The following is a 25840-nucleotide window of genomic DNA, read 5'->3' as shown; positions in this document are numbered from 1 at the left end:
AATAGTTGAAAGTGATTGGAGAGCGACTACTGCCCCTCTCACGTCCATATTTTCCCCAAACCTATCCAATCAAAATTCTGAGATAGCCATTTTGTTCAGCGTAGTTGATTTCCAAATAGAAAATATGTTTTTGAAGAGGACACTCCCCCAGAGCCCTCAGGGGAAGGGTTTTAAGTTATGCCCTGTGGGCATATAAGGTTTTTATAGAAGGCATTGTCGTAGAAACTTCAAAACAGGCTCATTTGGTTGGAAAGTCAAAGGGCTAGTGCCCTTTTTAATAGTCGAGAGTGATTGGAGGGCAACTAGGGCCCCCCCCGACACCCATCATTCCCCCAAACACATCCAATCAAAATTTTTAGATAGCCATTTTATTCAACGTAGTTGAAAGTTTTGAAAATTAAGTCTTTAAGGATGACAGCCCCTCCCCCCCCCCCACAGCCCTCAGGGCAAGGGTTGTAAGTTATGCCCTGGGGGCATATAAAGTTTTTATTGAAAGGGTTGTCGTAGAAAATTAATTTAAAGTGTATTACCAACCAAGATAGAAATTTTGCAGATAGTAATATTTGTCACTAATTTCATCCAGTAGTCATTAAGTCAGTTCAAGGCTCTATGCAAACAAAAAAATCTGACACCAAGAGATTTGACTAATTTTCTGGATTACTCAATTTTATTGAAACAAGCTACAAAGAAACCAATAGTATCAGTATCAGCATTTTGTCGTGAACTACAGATATTGAATCTTGACGAAAATCCAGGTATTGGTGGCTTGACTTCTTTCAAAGGTAAATTTTGAAGTGCCCATGTTACTAAATCCTCATTTTCCATTTTGGTCACGGTACAGGTGCTATAAACTAGTTTGCCATTTGGTTTCAGAAGTTTGACCGCCTGCAAAAGAAGCAGAGATAGATGTCTTAATATCATAATTGGTACGCGCACGTCATGCATATGGTAATTTTAATGAGATTTGAACAGCGTCTCAAAATCATGGGTGCATCAAGTACACATCAAGGGTGTATCAAATACTCCACCTCACATTAGGCGGAAGGTTTTAGAGTTATTGGCAGTGGTGATAGGGAAAAAAATTGCGGAGCTCCAAAAAGAAAAATGCCAAAAAACATTAAAAAATTTCGATGGTACAAGAAAAACACAAAAAGGAAAATAATGTGCGCATGGTATTGGGGGAAAATAGTCAAAAGTTGAGGATAAACTATGTTGTAATTAATAAGTGCGAATATAGAACAATGTAAACAGGATATAGTGTCCAATAAAAGATGATTTTCCTTCTTCTTGTTTAGATTATTGTGTAGATGCTTTGGCATAATCTCATTACTGGAATCAAATTCAGATCCTCTTTACGCTAAAGTTAAACTCTTTCTCACAACGCTATTTTTAAAATAATAAAACTATAGCGTAAAGAGCGATGCGTTGAGGAGGGGACAGCCCCTTTCAAATACAAAATAATTTCTGTTACTTTTAAGTTTTAATGTTGCTCCTTACTTTCAGTTAAAAAAAACTTGTTTTTTTAATTTAATTTTCAATACGCAGGATGCAAGTAGATTGCTAGTGAGCATCATGGTTCAGTATCGTTTTTTTTATTTATTTTTTTTAGGGGGGGGGGGGGTATTCATTTATTTAGCAGGTGCAAAAGAAATTGTTTTAATTATTAGTATGAATTAGATGAGTCATTGCGCACACTTTAGTTGACGTTAAATAAATTGTTATATTGATTTATTATTTAGGAAATAGTAAACAAAAAAGCGATGAATATAACGCAAAGCGCTAAAATTGGTTTTTCCTTCTCCTGAGAGGGTAAAATTTTTCCAACATAGGAGGGTAGCACACCGCAATGTTCCACATATGGCGAAACACATCTTCTCACTTACATAAGAGTTTGCAGTGCGGAGGGGCATGAAAATATTTCAAAATCATAAAATTAAATATTTCGGACGTCCAGGGGCCGAGTGCCCAATCCATCTCAGTATGTGACTGTGTTCAGACGATGTTCATAGTTCCTTATATCTGTTAAATTAGTCTAATGAGCTCAATGCTATCTTAAACGTACGATTCAATTTAAACAGAAACCTAACCACAGATATAACTTTGGACAAGAGGAATCAAAAGCCCTTAGACATAAACTAACAAGAAGACAGAGAACCTCAGTGGCCCTGATTCTTACCTTATCAATTTAGATTTATTGCATGGAAATCTGCGTTACTGATGATTAGGTTCTTCGGCTTATTTGGGCAAGTATCAAATTGGACAGGGCCGTATCCAGGATTTTTGGTTCGGGGGGGGGGGGGGGGGGGGTTTACCCGATTTTTTCCCTTGGACTTTGTCTAACATCCTCGAGCAACATTACGTTAGCCTGCCCCTTGTGAACGAGGACGCATCCACTAGGCATACTTTCGTATCTTTAAGGGTTTTTTTTTTTTTTTTTTTTTTTTTTTTATTTTTTTTTTTAGTAACGCAAAAATAAGACAAGTGTTTACATAAAGTTAAATACTACAAGGTAATATTTTTCGTTTTCTTTAGAGACAGCAAAAACATTTTACGCAAAAAGAAGCAAAATGGTAGAAGTAGTCTATAAACTTCTTAGTTTTTTTTGTTTTTTTTAGCTAAAATTAAGGACATATATCGATAAATCGAAATCCAGGTGACGATTTTTATTCTCTGCAAAAATGTCGATGACCTTGTCAGGGCAGATGTCAACGTCCCTATGGACTGCAAGGAGGGCTAAGCCACTCAATCGTTCTTCTCCTGTTGAATTTCTCAGCCAGGTTTTGAGCCTTCTGAGCGTTGAGAAACTTCTTTCCGGATTAGTAGTGCTAACAGGTAACGTCGCAAGAACAGCCAGAAGAAGAAAAACATTTGGAAAAAAGGTAGCGTCGCATGCCTGAAGCGAAGACACAGCACAAGTAGGCCTCTCTGATACCGGAACATTCTCCCACTTGATGCGTCATAGCTCAATTTCTTGCTTCAGACAGTATGGCTCGGTAAGAATATCGCATTACAGTACAACCAACGACTCCATGTGTAATGCCATCAGATAGACAGAAGCAACTTTGGTAGGAGAAAGGACGCTGAGAATTGACAGCAGGTTCTGGTGAAGTACAAATCATTGTTTCAGCTCAGAATTGAAGTGGTCCAGGATAGGAATAAAAAGCGAGGTTCTATAGTTGTTGAAAATGTCTGGATCGTCTGCATGCAAACTCCGGCTACCTCTTGTCCTTGGATGAGTCATCTCCAGTCCTAAGTCGCTGCAAAACGCTGGGCTTCGTTGAAAATAGATGTGAAAGCAGTAGCAGCATTTCCCTACATTTCCTTTGTTTTTGAAAAGACAGTCTCCACGTGCCTGCATGCAGCTGCCAAATCATAGTCAACTGACTGAAGAGTCTTGCCCAGTGGAAGCGTAAGGCAGAAAAGCTCTTTGACCACATGGAGACAAACAACAAATTGCGACTGGTTCATCGTGTCCAGCAACTGCACCGCTTTTGCAGAAGTTTCTGCATTTCCGTTCTCTTCAAGAGCTTCCAGGGATCGCAGGATTGGTCGGTACATCTCAAGAAAATGCACGACTGAATCGTGGCGCTCCACCCATCTTGTTTCGCAGATTCCGGTTAAAGTATGTTCCCTCGAATCCGGTAGTATTTCGTTGATCCTCTTTTTTAAATTCTGTGTCCTGAGTGGGGAAGTATGGTAAAAACTGCAGACTTGTGACGAGACACCGAAGAAATGCTTAAACGCCAGAATAGAGCATACAGAAGAGATGACCAAGTTGAGACTGCGCACTACGATGGACGTAAAGCGCCTTCGGATACTTTTCACGTATAACATCCTGGACACCCCTAAGATACCCACTCATCGCTGCTGCACCGTCATATCCCTGACCAACCATCTTGTTCAGATTAAGACCAGGGCTTTCGACAAATTACAGGATTGATGAAACCAGCCCTTGCCCAGTCAAATCAGAAACAGGGGTATAACCAAGAAAGTCCCCATGTAGATTCCCTTTGAAAGTGTAGCGGACGCTAACAGACAGCTGCTCGGTATTCGAAACGTCCGCCGTTTCATCGGAAAGCACCGAAAAGCATGAATTTGCGTTTACTCTTTCCGCAATAACTGCTGAAGAAGCTCCCCGGATGCGGTGATAACACCTTTCTGGATGATGGGAGAAAGATATGTGGCATATCCGGCCGCAGAAAGAAGATGGTTTTTCAGAACATCGTCACCGTGTCCCGCCCTCAGCCGCAGTAGTGCTCGGAAGTTCCCATAATTGTGAGAAGGTTCTGGATCCGAGACCGAAATGGGGCCGGAATCGTTGGTACCACGAAGGGCAAGCTGTTGCCGCCCACAAAATATCCCCGTCTCAACAATTGGTTGCAACTTCTGGCGATTTTCTTGAGCTTGCGCTTTCCTCGCCGCGTCTAGTTGGTGCACGATATTGTCCTGCCTTTTCTCCGAGACAGGAATGAAGTTTTCAGCCGATACGATGAAGTTTCTATGAAACTCTGCTTGTTGTTGAGCTGTGAAGCACTCTATCGCATCCTTCCAGTTCCTGAATGGTTTGGTGACTAGATTCCTCAAGTGCTGGTGGCAGCCTTTGCCAGCTGTCTCTGACGAGAACAGAACGCAAAATCTGCAAAAAGCAGTGTCCTCAGACGGAGAGTAGAACAACGAACTGAAACTAGCGAGCCAAGTTAACTGAAACTTCAGCTTCCGTTTTCCGGATACTGGAAAAATGTAGGAGATATCTGGAGTCCAAGGGCTCTTCAGCAAACGCAGTTTAGAATTTGCATCGAGACTGGATGATTTGTTGACAAAACGACCGATGTCAGTTGCAAACGACGACAGAGAATGGGTTGGTGCAGGTGCGTGTTGCGTCGTGGCTGGTTCCAGTATGCGTGATTCAGAAGCTTCAACGATGACTCCAGTGCCCTTCAGATCCACAGGTGTAGATGAATGCTCCGCAGACGTCCCGCTAACGCCACTGTCAGAAACATCCCTGGTCCGCTTGGGCGCGAAAAACGACGTAATGTCACACTTCCTCTTCATGTTGAAAATCGCTCTTCTCTTATCCAAGTCCGAAATTGAACTGAACTGAGCTGACAATCTTGCACTCTCTTATAACATTTACCTCGAGCCTCCATTAATCCTAATTTACAATGCAAGGTCTGACCTAATTTACTTAATTTAAATCCTAATTTACCTCAAGCCCCCTTTAATCCTAATGTACTATGCAAGATCTAACCTTGCATAATAAGGCGAACATGGGGTTACCTAATTGCGTAAGCTGATCACAACCTTTTACCCACAAAATTCTAATAGGATTTTTGTATGCCACAAAATACAATAGGATAATAGCGAATATTAACCCTAATTTGCTATGCAAGGTCAGGTAAACATGGGGTTACCTACGGTTACCCAATTGCGTAAGCTGATCAGAACCGTTTACCCAAAAAATGCAATAGGATTTAGTGTGGGAGCATATTTTTTTCTGGTAAGGTTTTGTCTTTACAGGTATTTTTTAGACTAATTTTCGACACGGTCAAAAATCTTCGGGGGGAAGGGGGGGGGTTCAAACCGGGTAACCCCCCTCCCCCTGGATACGGCCTTGATATTGGATACAATCAGAATTACAAAAAGAGATACAATTTAGACAAGCAGGGACGATATGTTGGTCTTCTTTGATGGAGGGGGTGGAGTATAATGAAGAAAGCAAATTTTTACCCCTTTTTAGAATATTGTTTTCTTTTTTTGCATATACTTTGTAATTTTTGAATCCTGTGACTATTGCTTCAAATACATACACCAGTTGAATAAGTCAATCGATTTTCGTTAATGGTGTCAAAACTAGAATTTGTCAATTTTAATTAAAAACAATCACCTGTGCAACCGAAATAAAGTGAATTGCCAAGTTCACACGGAAATTGTCTAGAAGCAGATCTTAAAAATTCAAATAATTTGAAAGTTGCACTGCTTCTAATGTGACCTCTTTTCATACATAAGCTCAAAATCAATTTCCATATGAATTTCAGCTTGGTAGCTTAAATAATTTCGAGTTTAGAGCATCAAGTCATGAGTCATACCCAAGTCACAAAAGAAATCATGTAAAAATACAAACGAAAAACCACCTATTTTTTACTCATTGAATACTTACAGTCGCCATGAGCTTCTTTTGCAAATTTGGGTAGGTTTTAAGCTCTTTAAAACTCATCTTATTAAATAACTGAGGTCTTTGTCCAAGTGCTGAACATGGGGCGTCGAGTAGGATTCGATCAAATATTTCCCCTGCAAAAGGGGGCTTCTCGGTTGAGCCGTTTTCATCGTAAGCTTTAGTAGCGTCAAAAGCTATGGCGTTCACGTTTGTTATACCAAGCCGCATACAGTTTTCTTTTATATAACCAATCTTTTTCTCTGTTTTGTCCAAAGCAACAACTTGACCCTGAGGAAAATAATTTAAATTAGCAACGTTCTAAAGTTAAACATTATGCAAAAAAGAAAAAAAAGTTCAGTACGGCTCATAGATTTTCCTGAAACCAATGATCAAATATTCAGCACCATTTGATGCTTTCTTAAATAAAAACGAAAAAAAAAACGTAAGAATATAACATAATGAACATTAGAAACGAAAAAAAGAAAGAAAAAAAATGGTGTGAAACCACTTCTTGTGATCAAATCTTCCACGGTTTCACATAAAACTCACTCCATCAATTCATCACTCCATTTTACGTTGTCAAAACCATAAGTAAATTAAAAAATGTTTGATCAACTGCCCATATCCTATTTTAATATCGGAACGTGGATTATTTCTTTTAATTACCCTTCTTTACTCGCGACATCTGGTTACAATAATTTTACACTTAATTCATTTGACAAAACATGTATTACGTTTAGAAAGTACAATAATTTTTTTTTTAAATAGCAACATACTGTAAATAATAGAAATAAAAGTTCATTTTGACTTTTTAAATTCACAAAAAAAGTTTTACTTTTTATTTCAATTTCAAATAAAAAATTATGACAGCTGGGCTGACCCTTAGCCCCCCCCCCATTGCACTTCCTGACTGAAGGGCCACAAAACGGAGATCCGCACCGCCAGTTTAAACCTCAAGGGTCTAGTGCCGTTGTACTTACTTACTTTTTACTTAGTGATGACGGAGAGGCAAAAGGGAATTACAAGAATTAGCCCGCGCGACCGTGATCAACTAGAACAGGTTAAATCCCCACAGCAAGATTAGTCATCACTAGCTGCAAAGCTAGGTGTAAGAATAGGCATAAAAAAGAAACAATAGCGTATACTATTTTGTGAGGAAACGGAAACCTATTGACTGAGAAATACTCGCTTGACTTCATGCACCCTTTGTACAGCGCCACAAGATTGTTTTTAGTGCTAAAAATTAGGGGTTGACTGCGGGGCGCCGACACATTCAAATATATAAGTAGATTTCTCCCTAGGGTTCTCAGACTTTTATGAGCCAGAAGTCAATTGAAAACCAGCCTGGTTTTAGATTTAAGTTTACTGAAAACATATAAAAACATATAAAAACTTTCTATAAAATTCAAGCAAATATTCAAAAAAGAAGCAGATATGGAGAACACAACCACGCCACCATCTTCAGACAGAGGAAAATCTTTAAATAATGGGAGGAAACTATGACTTAATACCAGTTAACAAAAATCAAAAACAATATAGGAGACTAAATGGCCTACTGATAAAGTTATGAAGTTGTGTCGTAAACCCAAAAGTGTTGGCTCCACTTAAGCCTTCCAGGCATTTGACGATCCTTATTTCATTCTATTCATATCTTGCAATGTATGGACTATATACACCGTTGCAGATTTTTACCACAGATTTAATTAGTGTTACAACTTCTCAATAAACCGATTTACTAAGTTGGAATTCAGTAAAATATTTATGCTTAAGTGTTACAAATGAAAAGATGAATTTTTGCACAAACGTAGCCCGCGGAATTTATATTAACTACGTAACAAACGAAGTTTATAAATCGAAAATAATAGTTTCAACCTAAGTTTTGGCGTAACCTATCTAATTTTGACATGAATATATTTTTGGACGGAAATTTATTTCTTCTTGATCTCTTGTTTTAGAATTTTTTAACACCTCTTGTAGATAACGTGGCTTCTTTTACTTCCCGATATCTTCGGCAAATGTCAGATTGAGCAGACTAGTCCATTATAACTTCTCAACTATGTGCCGTTTCTCTTTCCACTCTTTCTTTGCCCAAGAGATATCTTAGCGTTATTTGTAGGAACAAGCCCAGATTAAACTATACCAGATATGACAAATACAGAGTAAAATGGAGCACACAAATTCAAATTCTCGCTAACATATGTTTTACAAAGAGTAATTTGTGGATTACGCTAACATCAAAGAAAAAATTATTATTTTCCAGAGAAAGTGTGAATAGATTGTTTTGGTGCCAGTCTGACTGACCGTAGTTTAATCGGTAACCTACGAGAAAAATGCGGTTCAATCCTGTCTTCTAGGGAGAGAAAGGTCGAGATGGCTAGGACACGTTCTATGGATGAAGGATGACAGATTGCCAAAGGTCTTCCTGGTCGGCCAACAATCTAGCTCCAAAAAAAGCAAGTTGTCCCTGAATGGGGTGGGAGGATATCATAGAGAAAGATTTAAGGGAAATTGGAACTTCTTGGGAGGGTGTAAAGAGAGATGAAGTAGGAGTGTGCGTGGCTGTATTGGTCTCAGGCAGCTTGGTGCCGCAGTCAGTTATTGGTAGTAGGAGTAGTAATTTCAGGAAACGATGTACACGTTTTCCTACCAGTACTTTAGTCAGTATCCATAATATTCGTAAATAGAGGCAATAGACCTTTGTGTCCTAAGTCTCGACTCAGTTCAGTGAGCACACCTATAATTCCAATAATAAAAACAGATAGATGGCACTCATTCTTTTTAAAGAGATTTTGTAACGAGAAGACGCCACCGTTGTAACTCCTTAAACTTGTGAGGTGAGCTTGGAAAACAGTAACTTTTGAAGGAATACTACAAATAGATGGTTACCTTTCGTAGCAGCAATGAACCGAATCCACTTTATTTTGGTTTCAGCTCAACTCTCTTTTGTTTCATTCTACTGGTACCTTCATCTCATGCAACCCTTCACCATATAAAAGATCGCCCATCTTAATAACTCAATTACTGAAATCTGGCCTGTTAACTATCGGGGATTACAAAAAGAAAACAAATAGTTACTTCATTTCTTTTTTTCTCGTCTAATTTCTTGCGATCTTCGCGCAGCAATAGAAAGAAAACTCAGAGAATTTACCGTGTTCTTCATCAGACTTGCAATATGAGTGGTTTTACCACCGGGTGAGGCACACATGTCAAGAACCATTTCGTCTTCTAATGGCTCCAAAAAATGGCTGGCAATAACCGATGGTAAGTTTTGAACAAAACCGAGATCTTGGATTATGTCATAATTCAAGTTTGGACAGTCAAAGACTCTTTCGTACAATCGGATTCCAATTCCCCTGAAAAAAGAGGCTAACAATAAAGCGTTATAGCTAGAGGTAGATTAATGCCTTTTAGAATCGCAAAACTAGAAAAAGTGAGGCAAACTTTAACAGGACTACAGTTCTAAAGACATTACCTTTAAATGAGCTTCCAAGGATCATACACAGGGGGCGCTTACCTAAAACGTCGAATTTTAAACAGAAACTTAAATAACGAAACCAGAAACTTATATTAAGAAAGGGCCACTAATATTGCATTTTTATTTAAAATAGGGCACTCATTTTTACATTAGCTGGTTAAAAGCCAATTACAAAATACCCAACAATTTTTGAGATATTCAAGCTGTTTCTTAAAATAATTTTTCAAAATACAATGGCTTACCTTTCAAGCTTTAGGACCCCAACGTTGCATCTTATAGCAGCCGAGAAAATTTTATAGCCTTGCAGAAAGTGCAGAAAACTGTTAATCTAGAAAGTCAAGTCGCTGAGAAAAAAAATGTCCAAGCTATCAAGCACTGCTCTTTTGCATTAGTTTTGTTTTATGAAGGAAAGGGCTTTTTTCCTCCTCATTAACTAATACAAGTTCTTCAATTACTGGATAAAATATTTGTGTCTTACAAGTTCCTCCACTCCCACCCCTACTGTAAGATGTGTTCAATTGTTCCTCTGCAATAGGATACTTTGTGAAAATCCAAAAATTGGATTGCTTTATCGAAGATGATACCCTTTTTCAATGATAACGTTAAAAGAACAGGTACGTAGATAAAATGCTACAGAATATGCAAAAAATACCTGCTTATACTTTTTATGTCTTTTTTTCTGTTTAAATCGGGTAGATACGCTGTATGACGTGGCGTTAAGACGCGGGATTCTGTTCAAATATACTGAACTCAGTTTTATAAATAGAATCCAAGCGCCGAGCGAATTTGTGACTCAATCCAAGAAAGAGTTTAGCGTCTGATCCCCACATAGGAAGTCATTACTTTCTGCAAAAAGAAATTGGTACAGAGGGAGGTGTTGGAGGGGCTTACTTTGTTACTCCAAAATCGAAAATTCTTGCATGATTCTGGTTCACGCAAGATGTGGCATGCCAACCATTTTGCTAAAAAATGTCACTAGAGTGAGCGGGGGACCACATCCCTACTTTGGTACTCTAATAATAGAGATCCCTGACAACTTGGATTGAGGCAATATACGACGCGTATACCCTTCTGCTTAAAAGATGGAGGAGAGACGGGGTGAAAGAGAGGTCTTTAATCCATTTTGTGCCTCCACCTTGGTTTTGCCCCAAAACAGGAGTAAGGCCCCTTTTGACCATGGTAATTAATCGATTTTTCTTTCCAGCTTATCCAAATGGTCAGTCAAAATTACTAAAATGGTATATCTCATAAAAACTAATTTTGTTTGAAAAACTAATACAAAACACTTTTATTATATTACTAAGAATTATTGTTCAGCATTAAAACAAAGTTGTATCTCCTCTAACCCTAAAGTATATTTTCTTAGTATTCACGTTGCTTGGAGTTGTATAACGACTTTCATTTATTAATGTTAAATTTGCTCGATTTTGGACATGATTTTTTCGCTATTGTGATTACTTTGACTATTTTGTCCTAAGTGATTTGATGGATGAGTAAGGTCAAGACCTTGTTCAAGTGCTCATTTATCTCAATTACTAAATTAGGAAGACAGCTTTTTTTGTTTACCAAATAATTACCTGTAATATATTATATCTTCCCTAAAGTATATTTTCTCAAGCAATGTGAGAACTATTGCACGTTGAGGAGACCCCTATGATACCTTTCTTGTCTCAAACCCGAGCACAGAAAAATAAAAACAGAAATAGCAGAACTTTCGAACCGGTGTGAAGATGCTCCTTTTGTACATCTCCAAATTTTTCTGTTTATAATTCTAAGATAATATTTGAAGATTGGGCCAGGGGTCCACCGCAAATCCTTGGCACTTTTAAATTTTAGCCAAACTTCGATCTGACTCTGTTGCCTACTTTTTGTCTACAAGAGGATAGATTGTGACCCATAAGCATAAAAATGACCAAAAATAATAAAAAGCTAGGTGGAAAATTTTCAGATATTTCTATCTAACATATACTGTACAATTGTATTTGAGCTGAAACACTGTATACTTTAACTCAAGGCCAAGTTGAAACCTCCTTTTCAACCCAAGGCATAAATTATATGGAATTTTCGTTAAGCATATGTATAAATCTGTCCTGAGGTACAAAATTGTCGTAAAAACAGCAGAAGTTAGATCCTTACTTCTTTCTTCCGAAAAAACTGAAATGGGCTGCATAAAAAAAAAGTATATCTCATTTCTATTTCCCATAGGAATGGGAAAAAAGTACATTTAATATCCCTTTAAACGTTCAGTTAATTCCTCATGATTTATTTTTTTTTTTATAATTATATATGTTTAACAGATGCCTTAATCTAGATTCCGACATTTAACAAGTTTTGTTAAATGAATTAGATTTAATTCCAAAGAGCTACAGACCAGTATTCAGCCTTTTAAAGCTTACTTTTGTTTCCTTTCTTTGTGCAAAATTTATTTTTACTTGCGTCGTTGCGCTTAACCACTTCTTCTACTCTAACATCATTTTTCATTTTCGATGTTTTATAGGGTTTAGAGGCGTCAATTCACGAACTACAGGGGGAGGGGGAATTTTTTTTGAATTTGAATGAATACAGAAAAACTTATTTTGCAAATATAGGGGGGGGGGGGGATTTGTTGTTTCTTGTCAATTTTCTTCAATTCAAATACCAAAAAAGGTACTTGTTCAATTCCAGAGGGGCAAAAATATCGGGAGAAATTATCCTTCGCCGTTGGTGTCCCTGGTAAATAGAAACCAGATACTTCGTTGATCTAACTGTATTAGGTAACTGTAGCTCCGGCATGACAATCACTATCGCACCTTTGTACCGCACAATATGTTTGAACTTGTATGACTGAATTTACTTTTTAATTTGATTTTCTTTGTGAATAAATACTTCCAATTTAAATCAAAGAAAATCAAAACTAAGGGGAGTTTGTTCACCAGAGTTGTTTTTACCAGCTGTAAATTCCATCTATGTTTCTTCTATTTGCCTGATAGCCTATTTCACTTCCCATTGAAAACAAAAGATCAGCTTACTTTATCGACAGTGCGGGTCCAAAAAGTTCATGCCGAAAGACACAAGCCTTGCCATTACCCAAAAATACTTTTTCACCAGTGAATTTTTCAGCATAACCTCGCAAACATTTTCCTTTTATGTCAGCGTATACAGATACTGTATCTAACTTCGATAAACCTAAAAAAGAATTTTCTTTGTAAAGTTAATAAAGTAATGTTAATACTGTAATTTATAATACTGTAAGTAAAGTAAAGTTAATACTTGTAATAAAGTTATTTCTTTGTAAAGTAAAGGTAATACTAAAAATGTCCTATAAAAAACATTGCCCTTACTGGGATTCGAACCTCAGTCTCTCTGCTAACTGCTAGTACATGAAGAACGGTTAAGTCACATGCAGCACTTTCACTTGGAATGGTCTCCAGAGGAACTTAATCCCTAAGAATACGTCTGTTAAGTCCTTCGAAATAAAATTCAGTAGTTCAACCCTACTTAAAAAATAAGTCAACTCGTGGCATCGTGATTTTTAATAGCCATGCTCCATTGAGAATTTACTTAGCTACAACTACCCATCGAACCTATCCTCAACAAGCTATTTAAAGTTCTAATGTAAGTTCACCGCTAGTAATAATATCGTAAATTAAATTCTATTGTCATGAAACTTGGTATACAACAGGCCAATTACGTTTTATTCAACTTTTAAAAAATAAATGGAACTAAACTTCACGCAAGCAGGATGGGGAAGGGGTTTACCCAGCCTGGATCTGCTACTGGTTTATGCAAAGGTAATTTATTTGAGCATTTTCAACCTCTTATTTCCATTTTCAGCGGACTAATAAATTCGTTGCTACTGCCAATTTTGGCAGCTGACAAACAACTCTAAAACTCCCAACTTGACACGAAAGAATAGATGTTTTATCGATAATCCTAAGACAGTTGAACAGAGTCACTCAAGAGTTAATCGTAATTAAATCAGAGCATAACTGCCTGTGTTCAATCCCACTTTCTATGGCTAAAACAAAGGAAAGGTTAAGATGGCTGGGCAAAATTCTCCAGTGAAGGATAACGGATTGCCGAAGATTGTACTTTTTTCCTATTCGTCTGTAGTCAAACAAAAAGCAGGTCAACCCTAAATGGAGTGGGAGGATGTCATAAGTAAGGATTTAATGGAAATTGAGACTACATTGGAGGGAGTAGAGTGAACCTTAGAATAAATTGGTGGGGGGGGGGGGGGGTGAGCGTGAGTAGCTGCGTTGGCCTCAGGCGGATTGGTGCTGAAATGAATTGTTAGTAGTAGTATAGCCACCTGATGAGTATACTCCAAGTCGACATAAGTGACAAAAAAACTTTGAGTCTTGTTCCCACATAGACATGGGCGTAGGCAGCATATTGTCTAGGGGTGGAGCAGATATTGCCTAGGGGGTGGGGGGGGCAGTCGATAGTGTGATGGAGTTTTATCAACTGCTTTTTCCAAACCATCTGCTTTTTCAGCCATATCTAATGTAAATTTGAAGGTCTAGGGGGGGGGGCAGTTGCCCCCCTCCCTACACCCAAGCACATAGAGTTACTATTTTTACGACGCATTCTCATATTTTAAGGATTAAATTTGTGCAAAAATAGAACTTGAGAATATTCATATAGGCATTTGTACACAAAAAGTATCCAACTACCTATATTTTGTCCAGTCCAGTTACCTGTTTTATAACCTAGAAATTCATTTAGACTATATACAAAGTCCCCTTAAAGGTTCACCGAATGTATTTTGGATCTTATACAGTAAGAGGCTATTTGATGTCACATTTAAGCATATATCTCTTATAGTTTGAGAAAACAAAAATAGCCAAGCTATTAAGCTTTTGAGTTAAAAAATTTTCTCCGTGAGCAGTGCAATTTTAATGCTAATATATAAATTATGACTAAATTACGTGTGAATATTTATAATATTACTGTATACATAATTATAAATAGATTATTTATGTGAGCACAATTCCAAAAGTGACAACCCGTATAATATGATAGAATCAAAACAGTGAATGTGGGCATGATTTTACACTATAAACATTATATAAAAAAAAATTGAGCTTAAAGGAATGATGGGTAATAAGTTTGGATGTAGGCTTATGGTTTGACAATGATAGTGAGGAGAAGTTGAAAAAGGTACTAGTTGAAGATAGAGTGCCGGATTCATTTATTCAGAAGAGCAAGGAAATGGCAAGGGAAGGGGATATAGCAGGTTCTGTTGAATTTTTGACAAGGATTTTCTACAAGATAGGAAGTAAGGTGGCACCTAGGAGAAAAAATGTTTGGGGTACTGGTTTGATGTTTTTTTTTACAAGGAATGTGAGGATAAGAAGAAGGAGATTTTAGAAGCTTTTAGATTGCTTAAGGCCAGTAGCACAGTTGGTCTTGAAAAAAGGTTGCAGGTTTTTAGGGACAAAGGAAGGGGATATAAAAGGCTATCTAGTGGAAGAAGAGATGTTTAGAAGAGGAAGAGAGTAAAAAAATAGGAGAAAAATTTAGCGTGAATGATGCAACGGAGTTCTGGAAGTTAGTTAGGAAATCATCAGAAAATAGGAGGTTGTCTGATTCAGTTCCTCACGCCGACACCTGATCAGAATACTTAGAACAAAAATCCGAAGAGATATGCACCAAAGGGGACGAAGATAGATCTGATGAGGAGGTGGATCATTTAGAAGAGAAAGTCGGTATGGAGTTGGATTCAGAGGACGCTAAACTACTGGAGCCGGTTAGACAGGAAGAATAATGACATGTGCTGAAAAGCATGAGAGGGATTCGGCACCGGACATTGACAGAGTACCCACTAAACTGTTAAAACGGTAAAGAGCATGGATATTGCCAGCGCTTGCATCGATATTCTCTGCAATTCTAAGTACACCTCTGTGGCTGTAAAACTGGCAGATATCGGTTTTGATCCCATTATTTAAGAAAGGAGAAAGGATCCTACACAAGAACTACAGGGGGATAAGTCTAGGAAGTTCTATTAGTAAGCTATTTTTTAGAGTGTTGTCTAAAAGGATGGATAAATGGCTGCATTGTAAAGGTAGATTAGCTGGTTCAGGCAGGGTTTAGGGAAAATTATAGTACAGTAGATCAAATTTTTTGCTTGCAGCTTTTAGTTAGTAAATATACGAGGTATAGAAAAAATAGGCTATATACGGCGTTTTTGAACATTGGGGGAGTATTTGATGAAGTTTCGAGGAGTATGTTGGAAGGGGTGTTAGTGAAGTTACGATTGCCAATTAGCTTAATAAAAGTTATAATTAGAATGTATGAGGTGGTTAATGTAGTTAAAAGTGGTTAAAGTTGAGAGAGGAATTTGGGACAGTATTTGGGGGCACCCACCCGCCCAGAGTCTCAGACAAGTGACCCAAAAATTTGAAAAATTTGTGAAAAATTAAAATATTTTTCAGAATGTGTAGCTGAGCTTGGGCAATTAATAGATACTATTTAAACGATAAAGACGGCTTAAAATGATTGTTTACCTGTTACCTAAAGCAAATTTTATGGTCCTATGTCAATTATAAATTCTTGGTCAACCTTCTTAAGACCATAGGCAAGCGTGTCTTGCTTGCCTCTCATTACAGGCAATCTGACGGTCTTATGTCAATTTTAAATTCTTGGTTAGCATGCCTGAAACTCTAGGCAGACAAAACTAACAAACAAGTATGTTTCTAATAAGAGAGTCATGTATACTCCCGCCATTTACCAGTGCCCCAGCCATTTAAACATTTGCCTCTCAAATACTTGGACTATCTGTCTTGGCTTTTCTCTGTCTACAATTGGCCATGTCTTGATGCAACCTACTGCAAAATACTTGATAGCTTTAATTCATTGGTGGTTAAGCACTCAAGGCAGATATTTCTTACTCAAGGCCAGTTTTGAGTAAGTATGTCTTAAACAGGGATGTACTCTATCACAGCCTTTATTCTCTCTTTTTATTAATGATATTGAGGAGTATTTTAGAAATAGAAATGTGCGTATGTTAAATTTAATGTCCCTGGAGCTGTTTTGTTTAATATATGCAGATGACATAGTATTGCTTGCGAAATCGGCTCCGGATTTGCAAAAGATGCTGGAGATTTTGGATAGTTATTTGAGGAGTAAAAAAATAGTTTTAAATATTGATCAATTAGTTATACTAGTTTTTGGAAAAGAAGAAAGGGAAAAGAATAAGTTTTATTTTAAAGGGAGAGATGACAGAAGTTAAATATTTTATTTATTTGGGATGTAAGTTTACAAGTTCCGGGAGGTGAAGTGAGCAGGTGCAAATAGTGAGTTGGAAAGTCATAAAGCTTCATGGGCGTTACTGAAGAGCCCGCTTAGGCATCTAGGACCGGCAGAAATTAAGCTACATAAGAGAATTTTTTAGACAAAAACAGGTCCAATATTGAGTTATGGTGGGGAAATTTAGGGGTTTAAAAAAAGGGGGAAAATAGAAAGAATATATTTAGGACATTTCAGGAGACTTTTAGGGCTAAGTGGAAAATTTAATAGTTTGGTGTTAAAGGGTGATCTAGAATTGTTTCCTTTGAGGGTAAAAAACGGGTTAGAATGATAAAATACTGGGAAAAGGTTATTGGTTTACCGAATAGGTTATTAAATGCTGCGTATCTGTAGGCGTTGCAGGATAGAAGGAAAAGTTCATAGACTTCCAAGGGGATATCAATTTTAAATAGTTGTGGTTTATCAGGAGTATGGAACGAAGGGAAGGGGATGGGATTGGAAGTGGGAAATGTGGCAACATTAGTAAAGGGTGTGCTGGAGGATCAGGAGATTCAGAAATGGCAGCGTGAAGTCGCAGCTTCGGCGTCCCTTGGGGTTAACCGGCAATGGAAGGAGGTCTGGGGATATGATAGTTATTTTGAAGCGGGTTTAAATAGTAAAGAAATTAAGTGGTATATATCAGGCAGGGGCAATTTTCTAGCACTTGGAGAAAGGAGGAAATATTTAGGGAGGATAAGGGTAATTGATGGTCCTTACTTATGTCCTATGTCTGGAGAAAATGGCGAGGATATACTTCACTTCATGGCCCTTTGTCCCGAATTACAAGATTTAAGGAAGGAATTATTTTCTGGTAATGTGGGGACAAGTGAGTGGTTGGTTTCAAAAAGGGGATCTGAAGATTATGGGACATTAAGAAAAGTTACAAAATATATAAAACTGGGAATGAAACATAGAGAGATTTTTGTAAGGGGGGAGGGAGTGCTGAAGTTAATGTTGAATGCGTGTAAGCTGTTTTGTTTGTTTGTTATTTTTTATAGCCATGGCCCTTGTGGCTTTAGAGCATTAAATATTTATATATCTATTTACATATATCATGTGTGCAAGATTTTAAAGTATTTTGCCAAAAAATCAAGCATTTTGCAGTAGGCATCAAGACATGGCTAATTGTAGAAAAAAGCAAAGGCAGACAGTCCGAGTAAATAAGAGGCAAATCTGGGATAAGCCCTTTTCATGATTGTATAAAAATGATTTAATTTCACTTGTTGATAGATAAGTCTATCTATCATCCTAAAGTTTTAAAGGCTAAAGTTTTTTTTTTTTTAATGCTTTCAAAAGAGCAATCTATTCTAATTAAACGGCCTTTGTGATTTGGGGGTCACTCTTAAAGAATTGGAACAAAATTCGAAGGTTAGTGTAAAGAGCGAGGTATTAACTAAGAGGCGGACCCTTTCATATACATAATAATTTTTGTTCGTTTTAAGTTTTAATGTTGCTCCTTACTTTCAGTTGAAAAAACTTTTTTTTTTTATTTAATTCACTCTCGCAATGAAGTTCTTTTTTCTCATAATGCAATAGGCTGGGAAACCCAATATTCTTATCCTTTTTTGAGCCACTAATATATGCAAAGAAATCATTGATCATTTCTTCTTTCTATTAAATCTTTGTTTCATTTTCTTGTTTTCCATCGCACGGTTTTTTAAGCGTAACTTGTTACATAATCGGATAATTATCACGCATTAATGCACACAGCGTGCAGCAATGACGGATACAGTACAATCAGAGACATGGCTGTCTAACCCCGGGGGAATATATAATCAGGCAAAAAACAGAATGAAAAAAAAAGATGATAACTTCTGGTACCTTTGGGACATCCCAGAATTCCTGGGCAGTAAATCTCAGCACCTCTTAATACAGCAGCTCCACATCGCGCATCAACTATAACTTCATTCCCAGGAAAGGGAGATAAAGGCACTTTGCCAAGGGACTCTAATACAAGAACGTCTTGAAACACTGAATGATAATATATTTTTGGAGGAAAAACGGCTCGATGCTTATAATCCTGAAAAAAAAAATGCGAAATAACAAGTTTTATAAAATAAAGAAAAAGCGAGAAACAGCCCTCACTCGAGAAAGGTTTGTTTGACCTGTTATGTTCAGTTTAATTCAGTTCGATTTGACATTAATTCAAAAAAAATCACACATACGGCACAATCACAATCAAACTAACAAAAAATAAAGAAAAACCATTAAATACTAATTTTCTTTACCTCTAGTAGCAAGAGACACAATTCCAAAGAAAAGGAAATAAGACATTCTATTTGGTAGTCCTCTTTGTTACTTGCATGACTCACTTGACCTCATTAAACTATGCTATCCCTAGTCAAATTTATTTTAACAGAACATCCATCTATTCAGTAGGCGATGGGATAGGATCTAGTCCATTCACCAAACATAAAGGAATAAACAAATAATTAAAGATAACAATTGAAAATTAGACTGTACTATGTAATAGAGTAGCGGTTTAGGCCTCATAATCTGGGGAGGAAAGTGCATACCATGATCCATAGGAGTATAAAAAAAAATAAAAGGAAGTTAATGTTAAATATCTAAAAACTGGAGGGGCAACTGCCCACCCCGCCTAGAAACACCACCATTGTAATAACATTAAGAAAGAGAAACAAGATCTATCTTTGCTTTCTTTACTTTAATTTTCCCTTAAATGAGCAGTGTCAAATCCCATGTCCATACCTCTGACAGAGAGTCCCCTAGCCGGGAACCTTTTTCGTACTCGGACAAATTGCTACCAGAATTCTTTCCTGCCATTTTGTACATCATTGTATAATAGTGTACAATAGCATGTTTTATAGTACAAGATAAAATTAGCCATTGAGCTACGATTGTTTGAGGAAATTTTCCTGGATCTCTATCTTATAGAGGCAAATTTCGATTGGGGTGATTTCAATGTTATAAGGCGTAAATTATGTAGGAGAAAACTCTGAAAAAGGTTTTTTATTTTGCTTCTTTTTTGGCTTTCTTTATAATTGTCGGCTGAGCAAGAAAGATGAAATAAAAACCTTGAAGGTAGAGGGAAAACAACTACTTCATGAAAAGCTTCCTTTTCTTCAGCCAGAGAGAAAAGAGAGATAGCCAAGTTTGAGGGAAAAAATAGAATTTTATGAGCCAAATTAGATCGGGAAAAGAATTGAACTAACTGGCCAATCGTCTATACTTTAAAGAGGTGGGACATTAATTTATGGTGTACAAAAATGATGCAAAACGCCTCCGAATAAAATTTATCAGCTTTCATGTAGACTTTCAAAGAACGTACCTGTGCAAGCAGCTAAGGGCTAAAAGAAATTCACGAGGCAAAATATACGGCAAAACTTTGCATTCTTGTTGTTTTATTCGTAAAAAGCTACTACTGTTGATTCAGTTATTGTTAAGGGCGTATCAGGATTTCTGTTGGATGTGGAGGGGGGAGTGGGTACACAAAAAAAAACTAAAAAAGCACATTAAATTTTTTTATATGTACAACTGCTACGTTTTGATGAGTCGGACAACATTTCGGAGGGGGGTTCAAACCCTGTAATCTCCCTGGATACGGCCTTGGTTATTATCTCTCCTTTAGCCTACTAGTTTACCTTGGAAGGGCGATTTTGCATGTACTTTAAAGTATAACTATGTAAATTCTTATAAATATTTAAAAAAAAGTTATTTTGATTGAAAGTAAGGAGCAACATTAAAACTTAAAATGAACCAAGTTTTTCCGTAACTCTCCTTCCTCAACATTTTGCTCTTCACGCTAAAGCTTTTTAATACTTTTGAAAAAGCTTCTCATTCTAATTAAACGGCCCTTGCGTTTCAGAAGTCGTTCTTACAGAATTGCGACAAAAAGTCAAACTTTAGCGTATAAGGCAGGGTATTGAGAATGGGACACACCCCCCCCCCCCCTCCTTATATACACAATAGTTTCTGTCTATTTTAAGTTTTAATGTTGCTCCTTACCTTCAGTTAAAAAAAAACTTGTTTTTTACAATTTAATTTCGAAATTTTTTTTTCAAATGATGCGGAAAATCGCCCCTCCGTGAAACTACTTCACCCCCCACCCCAAACCCCTCAATACAAAGTTTCCCCTTGGAGAATTTCTCCACGGAAAATTCACTTATGTAGATTTCTATGGCGGAAAATATCCCGCCACCCATGGAAAAATCCCCCAGACAATTCAACCCCGCTGGAAACTTCCCCCGGAACATCTCCACATGTAAAACTGAATCACCAAAGTTTCTCTTTGGCGATTCTCTTTCACATAGGTATTCTGGTAAATTTTCCTGTTGTAAAATTTTCCCTGGAATGCTCAATCTTGGAAACTTCCTTCCCTACCAAAAATTATCCCTGTGGAAATCCCTCCTGTAGAAAATTGCTCCTCCCCCCCCCCACAAAAAAATATCTGCATAATTCCCAATAACAAATACTGCAGGTGAACATTAGACAAATTTCATACTAGGGCCGATTTTTTACTCATCTTTGTGCTAAGATCTTATGTCTTTTAACAAAGAACGCTTAAAAGTGAAATCTTAGCACTAAGATCTTACATCTTATAGCGTTCTCATACAAACGTCTTTCATCATTCTGCTCTGATCAGCGGTCTAAGAACAATGAGTAGTATATTCATCAAAGTTCTCTCATCATTGTTCTATATGGTAGAAAGATGGCGTTTTCACACTTTTTGCTAACATCAGTGAGGTGTAAGATCTTAGAACAAAGATGAGTTAAAAGAATGGAAATATTTGAAGAAAGATGCGAGATCTTAGATGTAAGATCTTGGTGCAAAAGAACGGCCCTACAGCATGTTAACATTAAACTAATTTCATAACTTTCCGCCCTTTCCCCAGTGCTGTGGGGGGGGGGGTCAAGTCATCCCCAGAGACATAGTTATTGGAAGTTTCAACTATGTTACATCAAATAGCAATCTTAAAGTAATGTTAATGGCTATCTCAAAATTTTATGATGACAATAAAAAAAAGATGATTATCGAAAAAAACACACATTTTCACAGATAGGAGCTTTGACCCTCTAAGTAAGGTTCTCTGATACACTGAATCTGATGGTGCAATTTTCATTAAGGTTCCTCAAATTTTTGGAGGTGCCCTCCTTTTTCAAAAATCAAGCAAATTTTTTCAGGCTCATAGATTTTGGTGGGTAACATTGAAGTTGATAAGTTTTATATACTTAGAATCACCATAAAAACCCCATTCTATGGATTTATCTATTGTTATCAAAATTCATTTCTTTAGAGTTACGGTTATACTGAGTCGAGTCACTCCTTACTTACAGATCACTGTCACGAACAGCTTAATATTAAAATTACCTATGGTTAAGTTCCTTTCCACAGGTGTAAATTCAACAGGTGTAAATTCAAATTCAGCTTGGGCGTGTTTCTATTCAGAAATGCCCTAGTTGAAGAGATTTGTAATTAATAAGGAAGAAAAGTGGGGGGAGGGGTGGCTTAGGCCTGCCCTTCTAAAATTTTGAGAATTATTTTGAGTTTTGAAAAAACAAAATGATAACTCACTTTAAAAAAAAAAAAACCTTCCCACAGGATGCGCACGAATCTGTTATGCGAATTTGTTCTCATTAAGCCACCATCTGATCTTCCATTAATACTTCGGACCTGCAGTCTTAATGACATTTTTATGTCTGTTTAGATACTTTAAACTAAAATAAATTAATACATTATAAAAAGACTTACCTTTTCCATAGTTTCTTTGAGTAAGCGGATGGCTTCTTCTCGAGAATATTTGATGGTGTTGACACGAACTATTGAGAACTTTGGTGGGTAGGTCAAAGCATATTTCAAGTCTTCTTCAGAATATATTTCATTACACTGTGTCTGCTCTATCTGTTCGTAGACAAGTGTATCCTTGAACATATTGATACTACCTAAAATAACAATTTACACACATATATATATATATATATATATATATATATATATATATATATATATATATATATATATATATATATATATATATATATATATATATATATATACCGATACTGTTGTCCCAGTAGAACAGCAAGTTGATTTACGTCATCCTCCATTTCTCGCACTTTCATGTAAACTTTGACATAGTTGTTTGTGATCCCTTAGATCGATCCCTTAGATTGCGAGAGGTCCCATAACTTAAAGGGTGTGAAAGGCATTCTTCAGCAGCTTCGTAAGGGGTTTAAAAAGTACAATTGGCCACATGAAGGTTGTTCAAAATCACCTTTCGGGGGGTTAGTGATGGATGTGTCGCTCAATAGATTTTATGATCAATTTTTTCAGCTACATTGAAGCTGAAAAAGTACAACTATTGATGGTTCGAACATAGCTTAAGCTGAATGAAGCTGAAGCAAAACACGAGTTCAAGCTTTGGATTCGTTTGTGAAATCCTTAAAAAGGCAAACCAATGCAGCTGGAAACTGTAGAGATGGCAATACAATTTTACCAAGCAAGCAGCAATGTCCAAATGAATAAGCTCATAAGTTAAGTTGATAAGTTTATTAATCCACATTCATAAACAAACAAATAAATTAAACAACACTTTCACGCTGGAGAAAAACTATGAAGGTTTGCGATCGCACGAAAGTCCACGTAACTACTTACCTATTAACTCAACTATTTACATAAACCTCAGCAATTTAATTAAAACTATTATAAATAAACAAAAAAAAATATATTATAACCTATATATAAAAAAAATAATAAAAAAATAAAAAAAAATATAGAAAAATAAATAAATAAAGGAATTAAAATTAATAATAGATAAATAAAATATAAATGAAAAATAATAATAACAAATCCATTCTCCATCACTCTTCAATACTCAACTTCCTCTCCCCTCCCCCACCCTGCCCTTCCACCCTTACCTTAGCCCCTACCCACCCTTACGTCTCCAGCTCCTCTTCCTCCCCTATCCAACCTACCAGCCATAATAAAATTTAACAAATTCCCCCCAAAAAATAATCTTTTAAATTCTTTTTAAATTGAGGTACATGTTCCGCCGCTCTAATACTCAATGGTAGCTCATTCCATACTGATGAACCCAGGTGTTTCATTGAAAATAAGACCTAGTACAACGACGCAAATCAACAACTATATTATCACTTTGCCTAGTTCCATAATTATGCAGGTCTCTATTAATTTGGTAAAAATTCTTAAAAAAATCAGGGGTTAAACCATTCCTACACTGAAACAGAAATCCTGCAGCTTGGTAATCTCTTATCTGATCTACATTAAGGAGCTTCAGGGACCTAAAACAAGCACATGTGTCATGTACATCCTGGACATACCTACTGATTGTTCTGACAGCTTTATTTTGTGGAACTTGCACTCTTCTATAGTTGCATAAGAAGTTACTGCTCCATAAGAGGCAACCTCCTATGGAATCGCCTTTGTTTGCTACTCAGGAAAATGAAGGGCTCCACACTGAAAACACACAACGTTGAAGGGTCCCAATGCCTTTAACACTTGCGTAGTTTACTGCAACTTTGCAGCTTTTTACTTAGTTTTGTACCAAAGTTTGCTGGTGTCGAAACTTGTAACGGCATTGTTCTTCTAACGTAATATTTTTTTTCTTCCTTCATTTTCATTTTGACTTGTTCTGATTCTCGCTTTTGCTTGTCTTCTAATCCCAGAATTGTTTGTTCTTCACTTTCATTTTTGACACGTTCTGATACTCGCTTTTGCATGTCTTCTAACATTTTCGTTTTTGACGTTGTGATTCTCCCTGTCACATATCTTCAAACCGCATTTTTCTTGGTTCTTCACTTTTATTTTTGATTCGTTCTAATCTTTGCTGTCGCATATCTTCTAACATCATATTTCTTTATTCTTGACTGTCATTTTTGATTCGTTCTGATCCTCGTCGCATTTTTGTAACCGCATATTTCTTTGTTCTTCACTGTCGTTTTTGACCCGTTATAATCTTTGCTGCCATTTCCCAGGTCGTCCTCCTGATCTTGTCTCATTTGATTGTCCAGTTTTTAGTTTTATTTTAAGTAATTGTTAATTTACGTTTTTGTCCTCTATGTATTATAAAACTGCTTATAACACTGTTTGTAAATATACTCATTACTACTGCTAATATTAACAACTCACCGCAGCACCAAGCCACCAAAGACCAACACAGCTAGGAGCACTCCTCCTCCAACCTAATATATTCAAAGCCTCCCTACTTACACCCTCCCAGGAAGTCCCCACTTCTCTCAACTCTGTCCTTGCGACCTCCTCTCACACCAACTGAGGACGATCTGTTTTTCGTTAAGCCCTAGACGGTTGGCCAATAAGGACAATCCTTAGCAATCCTTCATCCGCTGAACGCGCCCTAGCCATCTCAACCTTTCTCTCATTATAGCCCTAAAAAGTGGGATTGAACCACACCTTTCGTAGTGCCTAGGGTTTGAAATACGGTCAGTCAGCCGGGTACTCAAAACAATCCGTAGGCAATTTCTCTGGAAAACATCTAGCTATGTTTCTTTTGCAATTTTGCATGCGTCATAAATACTAAAATCGATAGACCACACCTGGCGGGGGGAGATGATATAATTTGAGATCTTAAAATGTATATATGGATCAGGTAAATGGATTAAGTTGAAGGGGTTCAGTTAGAGGGGACTCAATTACACGCACACCGTCATTAAACACCTGGTCAGTTAAATGGGACATACACAAAATACGCAATGAAAAACAATTAAAGACAAAAGAAACATTAACATGAATTATGCTACGATTTAACACGAACAAAATTATCTTACATAAGATGCCAGGTCTAGGAAAAAGAATGACCAAAAGAGCCTAAAACGAACATAAATTACAACAAACAAGGGTGTTTTCGACACCAATCAAAACCTCAAGGATAGTATCTTTCATCAATTAAAATATATTTTATGCTAAACTTATCTACGAGGCCTCTGTTTTATCAGGGGCTCTTTGC

The 25840-nt window shown here is 37.0% G+C and overlaps 1 protein-coding gene across 2 annotated transcripts; it reads right to left on the bottom strand.

Annotated features, from left to right (window-relative positions):
- Nucleotides 1-654: 654 nt before the first annotated feature.
- LOC148945628 (tRNA (cytosine(72)-C(5))-methyltransferase NSUN6) lies at nt 655-25092 on the bottom strand. Of its 2 annotated transcripts, none has more exons than XM_089098597.1 (7): nt 24202-25092; nt 22609-22799; nt 18720-18918; nt 12638-12794; nt 9303-9507; nt 6158-6442; nt 655-885 (listed from the first exon to the last, which is right to left on the bottom strand). In XM_089098597.1, exons 2-7 carry the CDS (start codon nt 22786-22788, stop codon nt 658-660), a joined length of 1254 nt encoding a protein of 417 aa, XP_088954723.1. In that variant the 5' UTR covers nt 22789-22799; nt 24202-25092; the 3' UTR covers nt 655-657. The 2 variants fall into 2 exon arrangements, with proteins under 2 accessions (XP_088954723.1, XP_088954724.1); XM_089098598.1 differs by lacking the exon at nt 24202-25092 and adding an exon at nt 22915-23655.
- Nucleotides 25093-25840: the final 748 nt, after the last annotated feature.

This window comes from Artemia sp. Qi Xiang Cuo, chromosome 13 (assembly GCF_049724085.1).
Source record: "Artemia sp. Qi Xiang Cuo chromosome 13, ASM4972408v1, whole genome shotgun sequence".
Lineage (NCBI taxonomy): Eukaryota > Metazoa > Arthropoda > Branchiopoda > Anostraca > Artemiidae > Artemia > Artemia sp. Qi Xiang Cuo.
This window is presented reverse-complemented; position numbering and strand designations above follow the sequence as displayed.